The sequence below is a fragment of the Dromaius novaehollandiae genome, chromosome 28 (genome assembly GCF_036370855.1).
Source record: "Dromaius novaehollandiae isolate bDroNov1 chromosome 28, bDroNov1.hap1, whole genome shotgun sequence".
Classification (NCBI taxonomy): domain Eukaryota; kingdom Metazoa; phylum Chordata; class Aves; order Casuariiformes; family Dromaiidae; genus Dromaius; species Dromaius novaehollandiae.
This window is the reverse complement of record NC_088125.1, coordinates 5,190,724-5,213,844: the sequence shown is the minus strand read 5'-3', so window position 1 is coordinate 5,213,844 and position 23,121 is coordinate 5,190,724. Positions and strand designations below refer to the sequence as shown.

The 23,121-nt window shown below is 56.0% G+C and overlaps 1 protein-coding gene across 1 annotated transcript in view; it reads left to right on the top strand.

The window, feature by feature from the left end:
* Positions 1-1,809: 1,809 nt before the first annotated feature.
* Positions 1,810-23,121, top strand: part of ANKRD52 (ankyrin repeat domain 52) — a 31,808-nt gene continuing 10,496 nt past the window's right edge. The window contains exons 1-27 of the mRNA XM_064498645.1: positions 1,810-1,934; positions 5,215-5,298; positions 7,929-8,007; positions 9,262-9,332; positions 11,074-11,274; positions 11,419-11,506; positions 11,664-11,806; positions 11,960-12,172; positions 12,287-12,365; positions 13,028-13,142; positions 13,328-13,410; positions 13,501-13,618; positions 14,568-14,636; positions 15,078-15,218; positions 15,664-15,741; positions 16,062-16,173; positions 16,866-16,937; positions 17,402-17,603; positions 18,128-18,215; positions 18,565-18,682; positions 18,922-19,141; positions 19,826-19,913; positions 20,381-20,464; positions 20,774-20,919; positions 21,325-21,407; positions 21,928-22,010; positions 22,660-22,751. Coding sequence (XP_064354715.1) covers positions 1,908-1,934; positions 5,215-5,298; positions 7,929-8,007; positions 9,262-9,332; positions 11,074-11,274; positions 11,419-11,506; positions 11,664-11,806; positions 11,960-12,172; positions 12,287-12,365; positions 13,028-13,142; positions 13,328-13,410; positions 13,501-13,618; positions 14,568-14,636; positions 15,078-15,218; positions 15,664-15,741; positions 16,062-16,173; positions 16,866-16,937; positions 17,402-17,603; positions 18,128-18,215; positions 18,565-18,682; positions 18,922-19,141; positions 19,826-19,913; positions 20,381-20,464; positions 20,774-20,919; positions 21,325-21,407; positions 21,928-22,010; positions 22,660-22,751 — 2,977 coding nt within the window. The 5' untranslated portion in view covers positions 1,810-1,907. The remainder of the gene's footprint in view (positions 1,935-5,214; positions 5,299-7,928; positions 8,008-9,261; positions 9,333-11,073; positions 11,275-11,418; positions 11,507-11,663; positions 11,807-11,959; positions 12,173-12,286; positions 12,366-13,027; positions 13,143-13,327; positions 13,411-13,500; positions 13,619-14,567; positions 14,637-15,077; positions 15,219-15,663; positions 15,742-16,061; positions 16,174-16,865; positions 16,938-17,401; positions 17,604-18,127; positions 18,216-18,564; positions 18,683-18,921; positions 19,142-19,825; positions 19,914-20,380; positions 20,465-20,773; positions 20,920-21,324; positions 21,408-21,927; positions 22,011-22,659; positions 22,752-23,121) is intronic.

The window sequence follows — 23,121 nt, the reverse complement described above, 5'->3', positions numbered from 1 at the left end:
AGCGACTACAAGCCCCAGCGTGCAAGGCTCAAACTTCAGCTAAATTGCTGCAACCTGCAGCATCCTCCTGGGCAAGCGGGAAACTGCTCGGAGCCCCTCCGGAGGCCACGGGTCAGTTGGGCCTTGGTTCCCCGTGGCAGCACTGCCTAAACCTGCTGGATATGCTCTGGGGGGTAATACCACTGTGTGATGGCGCAGCTGGTAATTTGCTACACTGATGTTGGGCGAGGTGCTGTGCAAGATGTCAATTTTACCAACAATCCTCACTTTCAGTAATTTGCAAAGGCCTAATCCCATAAATAGACCCACCAAATTCGCAGTGGGAAGTGTTTTATTTGGTACCAAGTGTTTGCAGGACCTGAATGGCACCTGAAGAACTGATGTGACAGTGACAGCAGGTAGTGGCCGAACCAGGGAAAGCAGCACCCTACTTAACGGGGTTGTTTCTTTCTGAAGGGCCGTGAATGAAGAGAGCTGGAGTCTCCACTCAGCTCTCGCTGCCCTGCAAATGGTTTGTCCCTCTGTAAAGCAGCCCCCCAGCAGGACAGCTTATTTCATCTACGGCAACACTTTCCTGGGCCTGGGCTCAGTCCTCGATAAGCAGCTCCACACCCTTCTCTCCAGACACAAAGGTCTGGGGGCCAGGGACTGCCCCTCGCAGCGTGTTTGCCCACAGCTGAAAGCAGTGAGATCTTAGTGAGCTTTTTAATCACTTCATAATGGAAGGACCTGAGCTCCTGCTTCCATAACAAACTATTATGCTGGTTCTGAACACGGGGCATGGCTTGGTGATTAGCCTGGCGGAGGAAAGGGGATAGAGGGTGCAACAGATGTGTTCGTTGACACAATCAACTCTTAATTCTAATTACCGATTATAGTGGCCTTGCAGGCTACCGACCAAGCATGCCTGGAAGCTGCCACCAAGGGGAGATGGTTCCAGATGGTTAAACGTGACTAACCAGAGATGTAGATAGCGCAGCTCCTACCCGCGACTCCCTTGCGGGCTGGTCTTCAGTCCGTTGTGGCTTGCCCCAAGCCTGCGCAGCACAATGTGACACTTGCCCACAGTCTGGGCCTCCTGCACGTGCTCGTTCAGCCCTCTTGATGTGGGAGCCACAGACCAGACCGTGACCCGAGGGAAGCAGCAGCGTCTGCAGGGAAAGCTGCTGTGAAAACTTGCTGGCCCACGTGCGGGAGCCACTGGCGCCTGACCCACCATAGCAAAACCACCAGGAGTTCGTGAATGGAGGCAGACGGAGAGCGGGGCGCTGGTGAGTTGGCTCAGGGCTGCCAGGTCCAGGCACAGAGGGAGAGGAGACCCCGAGGGAAAGCTGGGGGAGGTCAGATCCTTCCTGGGAGCCTGATGGTTCCCAACTGTTACAGTCTCTATGGGGCCTCCTTGAAGGGCCCGTTGTCCTCGGAACGCCTTGCCCCGTCCCCGAGGCTGCTCTGTGGGTCGGGGCTCCCTGGGGCCTGGCAAGCCCAGGCCCTAGGGCTCCCATGGGGCCCTAGACCAGGGAAATCCGCGGGGCCGGCGTCCCTAAGCTCCGGGGTCTCCCCAGAGCCCAGCACTGCTGTCCCCTAGATTCTCCTTGGAGCCCAGCCCCGGGGTTTCCGTGGGGCCCGGCAGCCCGTTCCTTGGGGCCCGGCAGCCCCGGGGTTTCCGTGGGGCCCAGCGCCCCGTTCCCCGGCCCCCCAGCCCCGGGGTGTCGGCGGGGCCCGTCCCGGGGCCGCCGCGGGGCCCATGGCGGCGGGCGGCGGCGCTGCGGCCCGGCGCGGCGCGGCGGCGGCGGCCGCTCCCCCGGCGGTGGGCGGGCCCAGGCGCTCCCCGCCCCGCAGCCGCCCGAGCCGGAGCCGCCGCGGCCGGAGCCCGATGCCGGGAGCTGGGCGCTGAGGGCGGCCCCGAGATGGGGATTCTCAGCATCACGGACCAGGTAGCGCCGCCGCCGCCGCCCGCGCCCGCCCGCCCGCGCGCCCGCCGCCGCCGCCCGCCACGCGAGCCCGGGGATGCGCGGCCTAGCGCGGGCCGCCCCCGGAGCCCGCGCCGGGCCCGGCCGCCGCCCCAGGCCGCGGCCCCCGGCCCCGCCGCCCGCGCCCGCTCCCACCTGCTGCTGCGGCCCGCGCCGCCCGCCCGCGGCCTCCCGCGGCCGCCGCCCGCGCCCCGGCCCGGCCCCGGGCTCTGCCCGCGCGAGGCCCGGGCCCGGCGGGGACGGGACCCCCGGCCCGAGCTCCCCCGGCCGCGCCGGGGCGGGCCGCCCGCTCCAGGGACCCCCGGCCCCAGCGGGGGTGGGTCCCGGGCTCCGAGGGAAGGGACCCCCGCCGTCCCGGGGCCCCCGGCCCCAGCCAGGACGGGACCCCCAACCCCGGGGACTCTGCCCCAGCAGGGACGGGGCCCCCCAGCCCAGGGACCCCCGTGTGCAGGACTCCCGGCCCACCAGGATGGGACCCCCCAGTCCCAGGGACCCCCATCCCCAGGGGATGGGATCGCCCTGCCCCAGCAGGGATGGGACCTCCGGGGGAGAGCCCCAGAGATGAGACCCCGTGACCCAAGGGGGACAGGACCCCCGGCTCCAGTGGGGACAGGACCCCTGACACAGGCCCCCAGTTCCCCTGGGGAGGGGATCGCTGGGACAGGAGCCCCTGCCCCAAGGGGACGGGAGTCCTGCCCCAGGGTCTCCCCATCCCAGGAGCGACAGGATACCCCCAGGGATGGGCCTCTGGCCCCAAGGGACGTGGGACTCTGGGGACGCCAGCCCTGCGCTGAGGATCCCCATCTGCGTCCCCGTCTGGTTTTGGGGACGTCTCTCGGGTGAAGAGTGTCATCGGGGCGTGTTTCCGTTGGCACGTGGCCCTTGCGCTGTTCCCCGCCTCGGGGCCCGCACGTGGGACCGCGCGCTCCTGAGCCCCCTCCTGCTGCCTCCCGTCCGGCCAGGACCGTCCCCTGCAGTATTAATGCTGCTACGCTGTCTGTCATCCCCCTGAGTCCTAGGCTTAATTTTGTACTGTATCCCCTTGACAGATGACACCCAGCATCTTCTTAACTTCCTGCTCCCCACAGAAGTCTCCTTTCCCCCCACACGTTTTGCATAAACTGTCTTTATTCATCCTCGCCAGTAATGGTCAGGGCTGCTGGCCCCTCAGAACCAAATATTTACGCCTGCCTCTCGTCCCTCACTCCTGTGGTATTGTTAATACAGCGAATGTTTAAAGCCTCACGTGGTGGATGAAGAAGGGGAGGGGTGAGGATGAGGGATTGATCTGTGATTTAAATAGAACTTTTTTTTTTTTGGTAACCAAAACATTTAGCTTTCCTTGTGAATGGTGGGTGGGTGTGTCAGACCCAGCACTGCTGCAAACCCTGCTCTGCTGAAGACTGCTCAGGGCATAATTATCGTCTGCGGATCCTTTTTATTTTTTTAAAATCCTTTTTTAAAATGTCTAACGAGTGATGCTGAGTCTGCTGCATTCCATGGGAATGACTCACACGTTCCCTCTGACCTGGGATGTGTTCCCCATATTTAACTGCTTTTACTTTGATGGTGGGGTGAGAAAGATGAGTGTGAGGATTGCTGGGTAGCAGGGACAAGAAGGGATTTCCTCGAAAATGAAGGTCTCATTCCTTTGAGAAGCCCAGACGAGAAGCTTTTGCTGGTTTTGACCATTCGATCCAGTATTTGCTACGTGAACAGAGCTGGAGAAGGGGGTGCTGGAGGCTGGTGCGGCTCCGTCTTGCCCGCAGCACCCCTGAGCTTGCTGTTCGACCCTCCGCTCCTTGCACAGATCTGGACTGCTGCTTTACCCTGGGCGAGGAGGCATTGGTTTTGGCAGTGATCGTGGTGTGCAAAGCGCTGAGGGGATTTAGAGCAGCCGCGGTCTCTGCCCCAAAGATCTTGCAACATTAAGATGTAATTTCTAGGCCTGTGAAACAAGAAACAGGCTGCTGGGCTCTCGGGCGATGCCCAGAGGTTGGGCAGCACCTGAACTTAATGCTGCTGTGAGCGGCGCTTACCTGCCCTAGCGCACGCCTCGTGCTCTGGGCCAAGGTGTCACCTCCGCACAAAGACAGCGGAGAGGCTCTGTCTGCTCAGGACAGCAGTTCTCCAGGCCACAGCAGTGCTTAACTTCATGGCTTTGGCTAGAGCTTTGCTAATGCTTCTTTAACTAAAGTCTGCTGGGTAACTTCGTTGAGGTGTGAACAGCTGGAAGCAGGAGGCACTCCAGGCTTGGCTTTGCCAGGCCCTTCGTGCCGTCGTAGCTGGCGTAGCATCATAGCTGTTTCTCAGAAAATAGGGGAGCAGCAAGGAATACAGGGTCTTCTGCAGGAGAGCATGAGGCATCATGTATTTGTGTCCTGGCAAAACTGATTTCACAGTCTCTGCAGATCTGTCTTATACCACCTACCTGGAGGTGGGAGTTTCTGACTATGGCTAAAGCTCTTGACAACATGAGTGGACCTGGACTGCAGCGCTTGGATGCTGCCGCGTGGCAAGGGGCCTGAGCGTGGAGAGCTACGCTGAGCTCCCGTGCGCGTGGTTGGAGACTGAGCTAATATGTCTGTGATCAGCGCTGCTCCTTGGACTCTGGAGACGGGGAGGCTTTTCTAATGACTCCTTGATCCGTTCCCCAGTGGACAGCCATCCACATCATGACAACTACCTTTGCAGGCTTGAAGACTGGTCCCTGGTGCTGGCTGTGCTGCTAAGAACTTAATCCTGCTCCTAACGTAGACCGTGTTGTGTTTCGCGTGATCTTGGTAGCGCAGGAGCAAGCCGAGGGGTCCGTGGGACCAGCCGTCTGCAGGCTTTCTGGATGCAGCCCTGAGACCTGTTGATGGGCAGTGTCGGTGCAGTCTGTGATGCTCTTCTGCATCTCATGGCTGCAGTATTTATTCCCTATGAATTTCCTATCAATGCTAAATCCACTTCAGTTTGTCCAAGTTATTTTAGAAGTGACTTCTCATTTGCTTAAAACAAAACCCAGAAATCAAACAGCACAAACACTTAAAACTTTGCACTGCTGCAAACGCAAGAACGCTGTCAGATGCTGCCAGCGTGCCTGTCTGTGGCAGACAGCAGACGTAGGGCGTTCGTTCGTGTAGTGAGATGCTGGCTAAACCAGGCTGGTGTCAGTCTCGGACACGCTAGGTCTCCTCCCATCTGTGTCCTCCGCATGCCTGCGACCACCTTCACAGCTCCCTTGTCTCTTTCTTTGTAGCCTCCTCTGGTCCAAGCCATCTTCAACCGTGATATAGAGGAGGTGCGGTCGCTGCTGAATCAGAAGGAGAATATCAATGTATTGGTGAGTGCTGCCCAGCTTTGCTTTCTTTTCTGGTATAGCCCTCCTTAATTCAGCTGTCTGTTTCCTTCCCCCTGCAAAAAAGTTCTTTAGCTGAAGGGGAGGGCACAGGTTTAGCCCTGAGATTTGTATGCCAACCAGGACGGGTTCCTTTCTGCAAGGACGGTTAGAGCTTGGGTGTTGAAACAGAGACTTCTGGATCGTGTTCCTGGCTTGGCTGCTGTTTGCTGTGCAGCCTTGTCTTGTTACCTCAGTCTTGCCATCTGCAAAATGGGATGTGCCGAACTACAGGATTTCCATACCTCCCCGGGAGATTGTGGGAACTTCCTAAAGCTTTTGGGCATTTTAGAGCAGAGCTGAGAAGCTGTGGAGGGTGTGGGAGGACTTTTCACGGAGACTCAGCTTTGCTGCACTGCCAGTTTACCTTTTTCTCCTTTGGGACAGTGACCCAAAATAGTTTGGTGTGAACACAGCAGGTCTGTCTTATGATAAGGTTGTTCCCCGGAGGGAGGAGGAGGATTGGAACTGTTCAGCAGAGCAGAATTAACGTTGCAAGTATTAGGAAGGTGTTTCCACCACTCTTGTTTTAAGCTTTGTGGCAGAGGGTGGTTTTTACGCTCATTCCAGAGCGGGGTGGGACGGCAGAGCGTGCTGGCACACCTCTTCCCATCGGGGCTGGGAGAGCGGCCGTGCAGCAGGGTCTCGTGGGCCGGGCGCCGCCTTGGTCTTGCGCGCGCTGCGCCCGCGGTTTCCCCAGGACGCGTCCTCGTCCCCCGGAGCACGGTGCCTTCTCCGGTGGCATTCGTGTGCATCCCTCTGGATCCTGGCAAACGGCCAGGCTGGCGCTTGGCAGAGCAGCCCTTGGTAGCCCCAGTTTGGTGGTGACGAGTGTGATTTACCAGGAACATGAAAACCAGGCTCCAGCAAAGAAAAGGGTGAAACCTGCGTGTGAACGTTCCAGTCTGACTTGTTAGCATACGCTCCCTTGATCTGGTTTACAAGCTTCCCACTAACAAATCAGCGGCAGATGTGCAGATAAGAAATGCGGCCTGCTGCGATGCAGGCTGGCGGACTTGTCAGCCCCGACTGCGTCGGCCCAGGTCTCCGTGACATGGTGGCACAGTTGGAGTGGTGCCGGGTCAGCAGTTACCGCGCTCTCAGCCCAGGAGCCGGGCTAAGTTGTGAGCTCTCGGCAAGAGCAGTCTGTTCTGGTTCGCCATCTTGTTGTCATCTAAGCTGTGGCATTAATTGGGTCTCCGATCCATGCTGTTCCCAGCTGTGCTGCTGGCTGACGCTGGCTTTTTGGCGTGCTCGTGTGCATCTCGCGGTGCGCTGAGCCTGGCCTGGGGGTCCGCGCTGGTCCCTACCCCGGCTCCGCGCCGCGCTCGAGCCCGGAGGTCAAGGGCAGGCGCCGCGGACGCTTGCGCTGGCCAGTGTCCCGGGAAGGTGAGGGCAGCCCTGCGCTGCTGCTTGTGTGCCAGCCAGCAAAACTAATGATTAGATCGTATCTTAGCTTATTACACAAAGATAGCGTGAGGATTTTTTTCCATGACTGCTTTGGTTAGGGACCTGGTAACGCTTCATCCACTCTTGCGAGGAGAGTGTTGGGATCGCTGAGGGTATTGGGATCGGTTTGTTGAGCTCTTGCTCAACTACTGAAAGAATAAAACCGCAATTGTTAATACTTAATTTCCTTTCCTGTGTGCAGGTTTAGAAATGTTCTTGCTTGTTCAGTGACCTGCAAGCTGGGTTTCACTTTCACATCCTCCTGCCTGGCTGTGCCAGCAGAAGATATTACAAAAAATGGAGCTACGCTGTTTTCCAAACTGTTTTTAACCTAATGAAGGCCATTATTTTCTTTTCCCCAAACACAAAATTTGAGGCCTGAAATGAGTTGTGTCCTTCTAGCTTGCTTCCTGGCTTTAGTACGTGGCACGTTCCCTGAGGAAAGCCTGAACCAAATGCTTCAAGGCAGAGGTTACCCAGGGCCCAGCCCTGAGTAAACAAAAGTGAAAGATATTTTTTTCTCTGGCTGATCCGATCTAAAATCTGAGAGAGGCTTTTGCACCTTTCTAGCCTCCAGCAGCAAGCTGATCTGAGCTGTCTGTAATTCTAAGTGTTTTTTATTGTCGGCCAAGAACATAAAAGTGTACGGCACGGGATGGTCTGTGCACTGTCAGAGCACGGCCAGGCTTTCATCTCGGGATCCCAGAGTTCTTTGCAGATATTTATTAAGTCTACTAACACCAAAGCGAGGCCGGGTTGGTCTCTGGGGAATCAGACAAAGGGATGAAACGTCTTGCCTGAGTTGACCCAGCCAGGCAAAGGTGCAACCTTTCCATCCTGTGCTGGGAATAGGACCTGGGTGTCCTCTGCCCCACCAGTAGGTATGGGGGTCAGCCCCCACAGAGTTCTGAGGTGGGTGTAGGGGGGCAGAGAGCTGGTTTTCCCCCATGCACTGAAGACTGAGAGATCTAAGCAATTTTCTCCCTGTCCCCTGCCCTGAGATGTCTGCACACGTTTATGGGGGTGCGTTGGGGCAGATTGGAGTGGAGGAGGGATTTTGTTGCAAAGGATCCCCCTGTCCTCCTCAAAGTTAATAGATGGTTTTTGTTTCCTGCGTCCCTGCTCAGGACCAAGAAAGACGAACGCCGCTGCATGCTGCTGCCTACATAGGAGATGTTGCAATCCTCGAGCTCCTAATACTGTCAGGTAAGGGCCAAGGCTCGAGGCACTTGGCCCAAGTGCTGGAGCTGCCTTTAAGGCATCTTTGTGATCTCCTCTGGTTTTAGGGGTGCAGAGCAATAGTTTTTGGTCACCCTCCAAACAACCATGTACTCATACTTCTGCCAGAGGGGTTACAGCCAGGGAAAGATTAGGAAATGTTGCCATAATCCTAAGTGATTTGCTGAAACAGTGAAGCATGTTGGAACTGGAATGGCAGAGGTGGAAACCAGGCCAGGAGAAGGATGTGTGTGGAGTATCCAGCATTGGAAGAAGGTACTAGAGGAGGATGCAGGGAGGATGCATGGCCCTGAGACACCCACCACAGCAGGATGCTCAGGGGAGGCCAGTTTCGCTGGGCAGTGGAAAGGGGATGGCTAAGAAATAGGGGATTTTGCTCTATTTTGGCTTATGTTACTTGGCTTTAAACTGCCCTTCATTTCCCTCCAAAGAAACTGAGCCTTGTGCTCGGGGCCTGTGCCTCTGCAGCGCAGAGAGGAGTCTCCTAATCTGCCGTTCACCACGGCAGTGTCTCTGGGCGCCTTGGGCTTCTCGGGTGCTTGCTCGTGGTGTGGGGGAACCCTGAGGCTGGCCTGATCCTGCGTGAACCTGACAAGGAGAAGCTCGGGAAAATCCCTTGCTGAGGTCCTGCTAAACAGGACTGGGGATGTTCAGCTCCATCCGCAGAGTGTGAGATGCTCTTACGTCCCTGTGTTGGTTTTCACGTGTGCGTGTGTTGAGTTCTCAGCAGCAAGGAAAGGCAGGGGGTCTCGGGGCTTGTTAGACAAGTGTCTAGCACAGATCTGGAGCTGGGGTGGCAGTAATCTGTCATCTTTCCTTCCTCATGCAGAGACCACAGCTCCCAACATGAAATGCTCTGGTTTTTGTCTCAAGTGGCCTCTTTTTTAAAGCAGGGATCAGAACTGCAGGCTGGCCTCTGTTGCAGCCATTTGGCTCAGTGCGGAACATGGCACTCTGGGAGATGTAGTCTCTCCCGGCTCCGCTTTGCTGTGTCCTTAGCAGCGCGCTGGCACAGCCGTCCAAGGGACGTAGTTTGTTCCTCTTGCAGTTCACAAGATCTGTCCTCACCTGAGGCTCACTGCAGGCCCCCTTTTGCAGACGAACCGGGATGCACCTCGCCCGGTGGGTGCCTCAGAGATGGCTGTGAACCTGCCGTGGGACTCGAGCGGCGGGCAAACGGTCACCCCTCTGTTCCTGACCCCTTGCTTTGTTCTTCCTCAGGTGCTAATGTTAATGCAAAGGACACTGTTTGGCTCACCCCATTACACCGCGCTGCGGCTTCTCGTAACGAGGTAGGTCTCCCTCTGACACGACCTCCGTTTTCATCTCCTTGCGCAGGCGGTGGGCGCTCTGGGTTGGCGGTAGCGTGGCTGATGGCGGGAGGGGACTGTGCTTCTCTCTTTGCTTTCCACCTTGCCTGGTTTGGGCTGAGATGGGTGTTCTCATTACGCAGTTGAGAGGGGAAGAACTCGTGATTCAGAGGCTGAAAGTGAGAGCTGGGAAAGGTCCCCTTGGTTCCCTTCCCTCCAGCAGCCAGGAACTAGCGTGCGGGTTTTCCCCACAGCATCCTCCTCCCTCCCTTTCCCATCTTCCCAAGGGATTTGTCTAATCCAGCTTTACATTTCGTTGAGGGATGACTGGGCTCTCACCCTTTCTCTTGGGAGATGATTCCATTGGATCTTGTTAGAAAGATTTCCTGACATTCAGCTTTTTGTGGGCTTAACTTCATCCCACTTAACTTTGTCCTGTTTTTAGTTACTTGAGAGCAAGAAACTCTGTGGTCATCTTGGTCAGAGCCGGGAGATCAGAAGCCCTAAATCTGACATGCAGGGCAAGTTACCACACATCGACTGGTTGCATGAGTTCTTTTAATCGGCAGCAGACACGAGACGAAACGCATTAGCTTAAACCTCTAAGGGCGTTTGCTGTGGGCTATGAACATGTGTGGACAGTTACTGTGGGTTGCTAAAATACAGCAAGCTGGGGCTGTTTGCTGTCAGGTCTGAAGCGCTGCTTGTCTGTGAATTCGAGCACGCTCGTTTGCTTCTTTTTCTCAGCTCCGATGTGTTGGGGAGTAGCATCTCTCGTTCTGTTCTTCGCCAGGGCACTTGGCACAAGGCCCCCGCAGGGCCCTGCGTGCCTAGTCACCGAGAGGAGCCTTCCCAGACGTGCCTGAGTGCTTCCCACCTCTCCTCCCTAGTGCCTGCTCTCTAGGGGTGCTGTTTTTCTGTGCTGTCCTGCAGTTTCGATGTGCTGCCTCCAGCCAGGAGTGCCTCCTGGGTGGGATGCTGGCCAACTGGTCTCTCTCATCAGTGTTAAGAGCATCGCATGGGGAGGGAGAAGCTGGGGCGAGGCCGTGAGAGGAGGCAGTGGCAACGGTTAACCCTGGGAGAAGAGAGCAGCAGCCGTGAGCTGGGATCTGGGGTAGCGAGAGACGCTGTCCTTATGCTGCTTGGAAACGGGCAACCTGTAAACTGTAGTAAATAAAATGAGTGGAGGGGGTGCAGCAAACTGCCTCTACCAACAAAAGGGGGAAATAACTATAAAATATAGGTCAGCATGTCACATTTATCATCCCCCAGGCACCTTACACCTCGTGAGTCATGGACGCATACTCATTTATTGTTAGATCACGTGGCTCAGTGATATTTCCCTCATCCCAGAACCCCCTGTGCAGCCACGTTTCACACCTTCACCCGGCAGGGATGAGCCTTGTTTAATCAGGTTCCCCACACCGAACTCCAGCCTGGAAGGGAGCAACTGATGCAGCATGAAGGAGCTGGAGCAGCCCAGGGCTGCAAAAGCAAACAGGTTCTTCCCCTTAGTGGAGCAGGAAAAAGCTGTACCCATGATCGTGCAGAGCAGTTTCAGCTCAGCCGTGCAAAGGCAGCTCTGACTCTCAGGGCTGCAGGTTGGTGTGAATCTGAAAGCATGAGATGGACCCAGGTGCAGCTTTTCCCCTCCTCTTGTTAGAGGGCTTCTCTGGGCTCCACTAGGTTGGATTAGAGCTTTGCTTTCCTCTGCTCCTGCCAGAAGGCACTTCACCTCCTCCTGAAGCACTCGGCAGATGTCAATGCCCGTGACAAGTACTGGCAAACGCCTTTGCATGTCGCTGCTGCCAACCGGGCCACCAAGTGCGTGGAGGCCATCATTCCCCTGCTGAGCACCGTGAACGTCGCGGACCGCACGGGCCGCACGGCACTGCACCACGCCGTGCACAGCGGCCACCTCGAGGTAGGCGAGGCCGGCTCGGGCACGGGGGACCTGCCCGCCTCCTCCCTCCTCTGCCCGGGTTTTGCCGTCCAGGCAGGAGGCCTCTGCCAGCACGACTAGAAGGAAATGGCAGCCCTGCCTCTCTCGCTGTTTTTCCTCGTCTAGATGGTGAATCTGCTGTTAAACAAAGGGGCCAGCCTGAGTACTTGTGACAAGAAGGATCGCCAGCCCATCCACTGGGCAGCTTTCCTAGGTAGGTTTCTCCTGTGAGCGTTGTTCTGGTTCTTCTCCCATGTTGTTTGCTGCCTGTGGATTCACTTTTGAGGCTGGGCACCTGCTCCCCAAAGGCTGCTGTGCCCGGGACTCTGTTTCCCAAGGTCCCCCGGCTCTTAAGTCTGTGTCTCGGGCAGGGCATTTGGAAGTTCTGAAGCTGCTGGTGGCCCGGGGTGCTGACGTGATGTGTAAGGACAAGAAGGGCTACACCCTGCTCCACACCGCGGCAGCCAGTGGCCAGATTGAGGTTGTGCGACACCTCCTGAGGCTGGGAGTCGAGGTAAGGGCTGTGAGGAGGGCGGGCTCAGCTAGAAGCCGGTCTGGAGATGCCTGTGGGAGACGGTGCTGGGTGGCGTCAGGAGCACTGGCAGTTTCTTGGCTGCCTCTCTTCTCCCTGAATCTCCAAATCCTCTGGGGTTCGTTGCTCCCACAGATCGATGAACCAAATTCCTTTGGTAACACTGCACTTCACATTGCCTGTTACATGGGCCAAGATGCCGTGGCCAACGAGCTGGTCAATTACGGCGCCAACGTCAATCAGCCTAACGAGAAGGGCTTCACCCCTCTGCACTTTGCTGCCGTCTCCACCAATGGGGCCCTGTGCCTAGAGCTTCTTGTGAACAACGGAGCTGATGTCAACTTTCAGGTCGGGCGCTGAAGGGTCGAGCTTCGTGGTGGGGGGAGCAGGGACCTACTGCTCGGCGTGAGGCCGGGGTGATGGCTGGAAGCCTGGTGCAATGTCCGCTTCTGCTCCCTACAGAGTAAGGAAGGGAAGAGCCCTTTGCACATGGCTGCCATTCACGGACGGTTCACGCGTTCACAGATCCTCATTCAGAACGGTACGTGGCTGTTTCCTCTCGCCTTGCCTTTACCCTATCCTTCTCTCGTGGTTCTCAGCATCTGCCTCCAGGATCTCCCTGCACAATTATCACTCAAATTTGCTTCTGTGCTCTGTGTTTTACCTTTGCAACCTTTGCCAGTGGTCCCGCGCTGGTTGAGGGGTGATGGAGGGCATGCATGTTGCCTGGATCTAGCTCACAAGGGCAATAACGTGCAGACTAGGGAACTGAAATTCCAGCCGGGTCACAACTGCCATGGCCAAAGGACGTTCCCGCTGCCACGTCCAGCCCTGAAAGACAATATTCCTGTGAGAGGGCTGCAGACTTGGCAGACACCCCAGAGGTTCAGCTGGAGACCTCCAGGGCTGAACACATCAGCTCCCGCAGGAACAGGGAGAGATGTAATGCCCAGTGCTTGCAACTCACAGCTGGGCTCTCGGCTCAGAGCAGTTTGTATTCTTCTCCATGATGCTGAATGGAGTCGAGTTCTCGGCGGTGTCCCCTGAGCTGCCAGTGCTGAGACAGGGATGTGGCAATGGGAACATCCTGGACTGCTTCTTTGACCCTCCCTGCTGCAATCTGAGCCCCTTTTAGACCAGGATTGTTGCCTGGGACAAGAACTCAGAGATCCCTGGGCAAAGTGCTTGGCTTTTCCTTTCTAGGCAGTGAGATTGACTGTGCTGACAAATACGGCAATACCCCCCTCCATGTTGCTGCTAGATATGGCCACGAGCTGCTAATTAGTACTTTGATGACGAATGGTGCTGACACTGCAAGGTAAGGAAAGACTCTTCCTCCCTCTCCCCATCCTGTCCTGGGCTGGAGGATGCAGGAACTGTCACCCAAACGATCCACCCTGTTCCCCTGAGGGATGGTGGCAGCGGGTTGGCAGGTGCCGACGTTTTCCGAGGACAGGCTGCAGGGTTGCCCCCTCTCCTGACTCCCTCTTCATCTCCTGGCAGGCGTGGGATCCATGACATGTTCCCTCTGCACTTAGCTGTTCTCTTTGGATTTTCAGACTGTTGTCGTAAGCTACTTTCCTCAGGTGAGTGACTCGGCCCCCCTCCTGGGGCGAGGGGGCTTGAGCAAGCCGTTGCGGCTTCTCCCCTGACTCCCTGCCCCTCCTGCCGCGCAGGTCAGTTGTACAGTATCGTCTCCTCGCTGAGCAACGAGCACGTGCTGTCTGCAGGCTTCGATATCAACACACCTGACAACCTCGGGAGGACTTGCCTCCACGCTGCTGCTTCTGGAGGGTGAGCTGTGCACAGGGCATTGGTGGCTGCTTCAAGCCCAAATCGTATGCCTCCTCTCAGGCTGTGAGCTATAGTGTGTAACCTAGCACAGTGTTGCACTTCGGACAGGACTGGGAGTCAGGAACCCTGGGTACCATTTCTGGCTTTGGGAGAGAGCAGAGACCTGTGCTCAGAGCCAGGAATGAAAATGGAAATCTTTTGGCCCTGTTCTCTTTCTGACTCTGTGACTTGTCCCAGTCACTCCTCTCTGCAGCTCTTCACTGTTCTTTAAAATGGGGCTAAAATGCTTCCTTGGCTGGGGTTTGTAAAGGGTTCACGAGGTGATGCCTGAAAAGCAGCAGGGATTTAACCGGCTGTGTAAATGCCTCGTACTGTTTGCCAGGGAGTTTGATTTCACATGGTGCATTTAGAACAAATGCTGCTGCAGCGATATGACAGAGGTGTAGAATCCTGTCAAGGACCTCATTTCTATTATGTTTGTACAATGCTTGAGAGCCGGTTGGAGACCTGTCCTTAGGCAATACAGCGCTGTTACCCTTTCTTAGTGGGGGGAACAAAGCATGCAAAGAGCACTGACGCAGAAGCCAGAAATCCTAGATCATTTTTGTAGCATGAAATCCAGTGCGTCAGCTGCACTAATGCCATAGCTAATGTCTCTCTATAATTGCTTGGTTATTTGAGAGCTCTATACAATGCAGGATAGCTCTGGTAAGGCAGGAAGCATGTAAGGGTTATTTCGCTAGAGAGCAGGGAAGAGCTTTTTATGTGCAGCATCCAGCCATGGTTGTGGCTCTTGTGCTGTCCCGAGATGACAGACTGAATCTGAGCTTTGGCACAGCCAGGTCACATGAGTGAGAAGAGTAGCTGTCTTGTTTGTGATTAGGAGGAGTTCATGCTCCTGCTGTGGTCCCTTCTGATCTGTGTCTAACGTGTCTCCCAACTCCTGTAGGAACGTTGAATGTCTTAATTTGCTGTTGAGCAGTGGTGCTGACTTGAGGAGGAGAGATAAGTTTGGAAGGTAAGTGGGTGATGGGCCTTGCAAAGGGGCAGAGGTGATTATTCCAGCCCCTAAAACAGCTGCAGTGCACAGAGCCTGGGTTTTGGGTTGAGACCTTCCTGAGACCTTTGCTACATTTGGTGTTTAAAGCTTTAGAGCGCTGGGATGGGACTCAGCTGGGCCTTAGGGTGTGAGGATGTCAGCTCAGACTCTGGGTGGGTTGATCACTTGGGCTTATCAAGAAGCAAAATGCTGCTTCCTTCAGCCTGTCTCACCCCAAGCGATCCAGCTCTGGCTCTTCAAAAAGGAGCCATTGACCCAAAACTTTAAGTCAGAGCAGGGTGCAGCTCAGGAGCTGGAGGATGGCTAGCTCTCTGCAGTCCTACCTTGATGCCCAGCAAGTTTTTCCAGCTGTGTGACAGGCAGTGCTCCTAAGCCCCTTTCTCCTTTCCCTCTTCCCAGGACTCCACTGCACTACGCAGCTGCCAACGGCAGCTATCAGTGTACGGTGACGCTGGTCACTGCAGGAGCCAGTATTAACGAGACTGACTGTAAAGGCTGTACCCCCTTACACTATGCTGCTGCTTCGGACACGTACAGGAGGTGAGTGTCTCGGGGGCAAGTGCTTCTCTCGCGGCTGAGGCCGGTAGGAAGAGATTCTCTGCTGTTCCCTAGCCACCTCTGGCAGCTGGTGCTTAATGGTTTGTCAAGATGGGCAGCGCTTTGGGAAGCGTGGGTGAGAGAGGGATAGTCTACTGGCAAAGGTGGGACCCTTGTGCTCTGTCCATGATTTGCTCCAGTGCTGAGCAAGAAACACTGTGTGAGGGTTTCCTTGCTTGTGGAAGAGGGGTGATGCTGACCCTGCTGTGAGCATGAGATGCGATTTAAAGGTGGGGTCGCTTTTGGGCTCGAGCAGGAAATAGTCAGTGAGGCACAGAGCCATTGCCTTGCAGAGTTAGACTGGGTGACCTGGTTCCATCTCTCCCCATTTGCGATCCCCCATGCTTGCTGTATCTCAGCAAACTGGTGCATGTCTCTGACCTTTCAGAGCAGAGACTCATTCAGGAAACAGCCATGACACTGATGAGGAGCCACTGAAGGAGTCAAGACTGAAGGAGGCATTCTTGTGAGTGTGCATCGCAGCCCACCTGGCAGTTCTGTTGTTTACCCCTTCCCTCTGACCCCTGCATGCAGCCGCTTACCTTGAACTGAGCAGTGATGTGTTGGAAGAAACATCTGCTGGTTTGATTCTTGAGGCAAGGCTGGTCATGGAGCCTCCTCACTTCCAGAGGACTCGCAGGTCCTCCTGGGTCTCTGTATGCGTTCCATGTCTTGAAGCAATTAGTACAACACTTGCATTTCTTCCATCTGCTCTGAGCAGTTGGAGATCCAAGTTCCCTGCAAAGCTCTGCCTCTCTGATCTCCCCTTCTTCCTGCTTGTTGCAGTTGTTTAGAGTTCTTGCTGGATAATGGTGCTGACCCATCCCTCCGGGACAAGCAGGGATATACCGCTGTCCACTATGCAGCTGCGTACGGCAACAGGCAGAACCTTGAATTGGTGAGTAGGCCGGTGACGCCCCCTGTGCTGCCAGGAGAGAGGAGGGAGAAGTCCCTTCCCAGGAGCTTGGCCAGCCCTGCAACGTCCAGGTGTGGCTAAAGGACTGTGTGTGTTGTAGGCACTACAATGTCAGAATTTGTTCAGGAAGAAGGGAGGAGGGTTTGATGCACGGGATTAAAGAGCACAGGGTCTCTTGGGGAGCCATCGTGCCAGGAATACTGTGGAGAGAAGCCCTGGGCTTGGGTGAGATGCCCCAGAGAGGAACCCAGTTCCTTAGTGAGGTGGAAAGTGTGGATGTTGTGTCTGAGTCCCTGGCGGTAGAGCAATGTTGGACTTTTTAAAAGAAAGCCTGGAGACCTGTCCCAGGGAAGAGCTGCTGCGGTAGAGAAAAAGCCTTGTAGTTCTGTTTGAATTGGCCGCACTGATATGGGGTGAGCTTAGGGCTTGTGGGTATAGGAAACCACATGAACAGAATAGTGGGGAGGCTTCTGGACAGCAAGACTGGATGTGTCTGTCTGTACGGGGCCCAAAGCTGTGTAAGGAAAGCTCCATGCTGAGATTCAGATCGTTCTGGAGCTGATGAGCAGATTTTTTTCACCCCGCTGCAGACTGCTGATGGTGAAGGTGCTTCTTGAAGCCTCCGTGATAGCATGTTTTCAAGGATCAGCTATGGCTTTATGTTTTCCTTGCAGCTCCTGGAAATGTCTTTTAACTGCCTGGAGGATGTGGAAAGCACCATTCCAGTCAGCCCTTTGCACTTAGCTGTAAGTACGGGTGGCCGAGCCCCAGGCCTGCAGAGAGCACTTGCCTTTCTGCCAGGGTTCACGCTGCACCCCGGAAAGGTGCCTGCTCTCATGCAGCGGAGACTTGGGTCTCGGGGGCTGCTGATGCTGACCAGGGCAGAGGAGGAAAGGAGCCAGCAGCCTGGGACGCACGAGTGTAGCAGTCCCCACAGGCCATGGGTCGAAGTCCCTTTGATTTGTGTTTTAAGCTCCTTGCTCTTTTCAGGACTTTGATTACTGCTGTTTGGAGCCACCTCCCTTGTCCGTGTAGGCAGGGGCAGGCGCGGGTGAGGGCTCTGCGGGATCAGAGTGCGAACGTGAGGCAAAGGCTGAGCACAGGCTCAGCTGGCTGAAGGGACCTAGAGAGTGGGAATTGCCCCAGTGCTGGGGACTCCTGGCTGCTGTCTCTCTGGGCACCGCTTTGATGCGCTCTGCTTTGCCCTCAGGCCTATAATGGTCACTGTGAAGCCCTAAAGACACTTGCCGAAACCCTTGTGAACCTCGACGTGCGGGACCACAAGGGGCGGACCGCGCTGTACCTCGCCACGGAGAGAGGCTCCACGGAGTGCGTGGAGGTGCTCACCAGCCACGGCGCGTCCGCCCTGGTGAAGGAGAGGAAGAGGAAGTGGACGCCTCTCCACGCTGCAGGTGAAGGAGGGCAGAAAGGGCCGGGGGACGGTGAGGGGGCACGTCCAGAGCCCCTCAGGCCTTTGGTGCCTGGGCTGTGGGTGTCGTAGACTTGCTGTTTGCTGAGTTAGGAGGGTGTTGGACTGGCCTTGAGCAGCTGTCCTGGAAGCCACCAGTGGCAGTGACGCCTGTTACCCAGCTGCTGTTCAGGGAGAGGGAAAAGGCTGTGGCTTCGGATGATGCTTAGAGCCAGGACGGGGCCGGTACAACCTGCTGTGGCATGCCAACGGAAGCAAAGGGTCTAAGTAGCTCAGCAATGAGTGGGAGAAGACACCAGCAGCTTCTGCACACACGTGTTTTTAGCTAAGCCTATGCACGTGCTAATCAACCTTGTAGCTTAGCAACCATATAACGAAGCTGCCCAGCCACATGCGCTGCTGGCTGCTGAGCACAAGCCCCTTCCTTTGCCTTACAGCAGTGCTTGGAAGGAGGGGACCCTTCTGTATGTGTGTGCGACTCCTCGTTTCCTTGTGTGTTTTCTCCAGCTGCCAATGGGAACACGGATTCCCTGCACCTCCTGATAGACAGTGGGGAGCGGGCGGACATCACCGACGTCATGGACATCCATGGCCAGTGAGTTTCTCCGGGCATTTCTCGTGGGCCCTGTGTGTCACACGGACAGGCTCCTCGCAGGTTACAGCTGTAGGTTCTCAGAGTGTCCCAGAACGCTCTCTTCTGTGCATCCTCTACCGCGGGCAGTAAACCCTTTAGCCAAAGACTGTAGCAAATTGACAGCCACCCTGGGAGCGGGGTTCAGAAACCTGGTTCCCATCACGTCCCTGACAATGCTCGCCTCCCCGAGCCGGCACTCAAACCAGGCACCCAGCAAGGGTGACTGGGCAGGGGTGAGAGGGTGCTGCTGGAACCCAGCTGTGGTTTCAAAACCCACCATCCTTCCTGCTGCTTGTCCCACCCTGTGCAGAACCCCACTGATGCTGGCGATCATGAATGGCCACGTGGACTGTGTCCACCTCCTTCTGGAGAAGGGATCCACGGCCGACGCAGCAGACAAGAGGGGCAGGACCGCCCTGCATCGAGGGGTGAGTGCGTCTCTGGGATCAGAGGGCGTCCTGGAGCTCTGTAACCTCTGCTCAGAGGTCTTCTACGTGGAGGCTGCTTGGAGGACAAGCAAGTGGTTTCTCTTGTCACAACAGTCCTCAGTAAAAGACCCCACTTTCCCTTCCTGAAATGCAGCATTTGAGAAGGAAGCTGGGGAAGAAGGGGTTGTTAGTGGTTGAAGGAGGAAATCTGACCTCTTGGTCCTCTCTTCTGGACGCAGGCTGTGACGGGCTGTGAGGACTGCCTGGCTGCCCTGCTGGACCACGATGCCTTCGTTCTGTGTCGGGATTTCAAAGGCCGGACCCCGATCCACTTTGCGTCGGCGTGCGGGCACTTAGAAATCCTGAGGACCCTGCTGCAGGCAGCCCTCTCTACTGACCCTCTGGACTCTGTGGTGGACTACAGTGGTTACTCACCGATGCACTGGGCTTCGTATAGTGGTAAGGAGCAGGGCTGGGCCCCTTCCCCTCTCTGCTCTGCTTTGCTATTCATTGGTAAGAGGGAGCCCTACCAGAAAGCTCTAATACCGCTCTGGGGTGCATGCTGTAAAGAAAGCAGTAGTCAAACTGTCGTCTTTGGATCTAGCTGGAACAGCATGTGTGGGCTGTTCCCTTTCTGTGATGGCTATGGGTTAAGCAATCCGATGACACTGCCGTGCTGTTAGTTCAGTTGATGGTGGCTTGGACTTCATGTTGGTAAAGACTGAGGAGCCAAGTTGTCCCTCTGTCCCCTACTGCTTCTAGGAGCTGTCAGCCCAGCACTGAATTCAGCCGGATGGATAGCACGAATCTGGAGGGAGACAGATTTTTTTCCACTGCCAAGCTCCTTTAAAAGGGGGATGAAACATGAAAACAGCTATTATAAAACAGCTGATGCTGCTTCCTCCAGGGCTGCTGGATCTGTAGGATTACTTGGCCATCACCCTGGCTCCAGGGAGTGGTAGGCCTGATATGGCAGTAGGAGGGGATGTCTCAGGCCCCTGTTTACTTAGTGTGTTTGGGCATTTCTGTTCCCACAGTATACAGGGCCTCTGGGCCCTCCAGCTCTTAGGACAGTCATGAGGGAAGTCGGAGGGGCCTTTAGTCCTCTGGTACTGATGTGTTCACGTCTCTCTCTTCTCACAGGGCATGAAGATTGTCTTGAATTGTTACTTGAACACAATCCATTTGCGTACCTAGAAGGAAACCCCTTTACTCCATTGCACTGTGCAGTGTAAGTGGCAGCTGGGGCACGCCCTGGGTTCCTCTCACGCAGAAGATGTGGGAGAGGGAATGTGTGGGTTGAGTGGGCAGGAACCCGCAAAAGGATGAGCTCCAAACCCTGCCACTCTCGACAAGAGTAGAATCTCTTCTGGTTGGGCACCCTGCCACCCCTCAGGGTTACACTGCCTGCTTGTCCCAGCCTCCCTGCAGTGGGTAGGCAGTTGCTGGACCGCTGGAGGTCCTCCGGGAGCTGTAAAGCAGTTGTCTTGCTGGCCATGCACAGCAGTAGTAGTGCGGTACTGTGTTTCCTTGATTAATATCAAGAAGGGTGAAGCTTTTACCCTGAATCGCTTCAGACCAGCCGCTGCTTGCATCCTTTCTGAGCCTCTGGAACGTGCTGCTCCCTCGCGCTGGGTGAGGCAGATGTGTTAATGCTGCTTAGCCTTGTTCTAACTTTCCTTCTCATCCCCACCACAGAATTAACAACCAGGACGGCACTGCTGAAATGCTGGTGGAAGCATTAGGTGCCAAGATTGTTAATAGCAGAGATGCCAAAGGAAGGTGAGTGCAGACTCGTCCCTCTCTTATGGCCCCTCGCCAGGGTTGCTGGGTGGTGGCTGTGACTCCCGCACCTCTCCTGGTTCGTTGTTCTTGTGTGGCTGCGGGGTCCCTGCCACAGGCTGGGCAAGCTCCTGTGGGGTGGCTGTGTAGGGGGTGGCCACGTCTAGCAGCAGAAAGTAAATTCCACTGTTCCTGTTCTTCCTACAGCATAAAGGGACTGTGGCATCCCCAAACCTGTCTGCAGGCTGGGGCAGTTTTGCTGGGGTGGGTGCTGTGCCATCCTCTTTACCCACTCTCTCCTCTTCGCAGGACACCCCTTCACGCTGCTGCCTTTGCAGACAACATCCATGGTTTACAGCTGCTTCTGCGCCACCAAGCTGAGGTGGACATGACTGACAAGCTGGGGAGGACTCCCCTCATGATGGCTTCTGAGAACGGGCACACCGCAGCAGTTGGTATGTGGCTGGCAGCCTCCCTCTTCCCTGGGCGCTTCCCGGTCGGGTCGCGTGCTTTCGCAGTGCGGCATTGAAATCTGTCCTGCTCCGGTGCTTTACATACTGCGTGCAGCCAGTTCCTCGAACCTCTAATGGCAGAGGGGAGGACTTGCTGCTCAGCCAAGCCAGTGTTTCTGGCTGTTCTTTGGGGCAGCAAGTGCCTGCCAGCTGTCCCCACCAGAGCAGCCTCTTTCTGCGGTTCACCACCCGAGTGGGAGCAGGGCCTGGGCCTCTCCTCTCCCAGGCACGCTGGGACTGCTGCCCCGCTCCTGCCCCCTCAGCACGTGGCCACTGCCCCATGTTGCCAGGCTTTTTGCTTCATCTTCTCAACATCATCTTCTCATCTTCTGTACATCTTGATTTCAGAGTTCCTGCTGTACCGAGCAAAAGCAAATATAACTGTGCTGGATGTCAACAAGAACACAGCTCTTCACCTGGCCTGCAGCAAGGTAGGGAGCCAAGCGCTCGTCAGCTGTGACTGTGTTCACCTTCAGCCTTGAAACCTTGCTGCTGAGAGAGAGACAGGCCTTCTGCCCTGCCAGAGCGGAGGCGAGGGCCCTGGGCTCGCTCCGCGTGCCCGCTCAGCTGGCTTGACCTGTGCAGATGCTCCTGATTCAGTTTAGAGCAGCTTAAACTGTAGCACAAACATGTTTGTATTTTTCCTGGGGCATTGCAGCTCAGGGAGCTTTCTGAACTCAGTGTGCTTCCTGATGCCAGGATATGGTGGAAGCAGCACGCTTGTGATCAGTGTATTCAATGCAAAAAAGCAGATGCTGTCAAGAAAGAGATGGAGGAGACAGCATCTGCCTTTTCAGGCCCTTCCAAAGTGGTAAACGGTGCTGGAAGGAGATGTTTAGAGAAGAGGTCCATATTCCTGGGAATCACGTTCTGCTTAGACAGCACTCAGGTCCCATCCACTACCCCAGCCTTTGTGCTCATGCAGTATAAACAATTTGGTCTCCTTTCCAGGGTCATGAAAAGTGTGCCTTGTTGATCCTGGGGGAAACCCAAGACCTTGGCCTTATCAATGCAAGTAACAGTGCTCTCCAGATGTGAGTATTTGGACAGCTGGCAGTGGTGGGGGGAAAAAACAGGGCTTTGCTGGGTACAGGCGATGTATTGGCAGAAAGAGGGTGATGGCAGGTGTGTTCTTGCTTGGTGTGCGCAGTGAAAGTGCAGACAGGTGAGCTCAGGAGAAGTCAGTAAGGCCTCAAATGTCTGCCCTCGAAGCTGGTCGCAGCAGCCCTTTGTTTTTTTTTTTTTTTTTTTTTTTTTTTTTAACATGGAGCATGTCCTAGGAAGGTGGCTCTTCGCTGCCAGGCTGGCTGCTCTCGCAGATGTAGAAGCACAGCCCAGGGCCTGGGCCAGGCTGCAGGCTGCTCTCTCCTCAGAGAGGCTGGGCTGTGCGGGGCACCTTCCTTTCCATGCCCACCTTTTCCGGCTCCTGGGCTTGAGTCTTGCCTCTGGCTGTCAGTCGCCAGCTGAGAGCCCCGGTTCTCCCGTAATGCTGAGCTCTGACAGGAGCAACCCCGGAACCGAGCTCTTGTGTCAAAACGGCTGCATTGGCGCTGGTCTCGGGAAGATCCCTGCATGAGCCGGTGGGAGCGTCAGCGCTGCTTGGACAGGCTGCTCCCAGCTCTGCTCTGGCTCTTGAATCAGCCCCATCCGGTTCATGCGCTTCCTCTCGCTGCTCCCCTCCAGGCCGCTCCACATCGCAGCTCGCAACGGACTGGCCTCTGTCGTCCAGGCCCTGCTCAGCAGAGGTGCCACTGTGCTGGCTGTGGATGAAGAAGGTGAGTACTCCTCACGGCTGGCTGGGGTTGCGTTCGGCGTGATCGCTGCGCGACGTCCCTGGGGGACAGGGGGCTGCTTGGGGAATTGCTCAGCCTGGAGTGGAAGGATTTCTGTGTCCCTTCTGCAGCTGAGCTCCACGTTCTCTGCTTTTGGCTTGGCGGGAGCAGCCTGGGTAAGGGTTTTGCCCCATTGTGATCCTCTGCCGCTTAGTAGAAGTATTTCCAGGTCCCACGCGTATTTGAAATATGTCTTTTTCTTCCCATGCATCTTCTGGTCGCTGTCTGGCTCTCCTGCCATTCGTGGTCAGGCACAGAACCAGCCCAGCCTGAGCTGGTGATAAGCTGTTGACTCACTTGCAAGTTTGGCAGA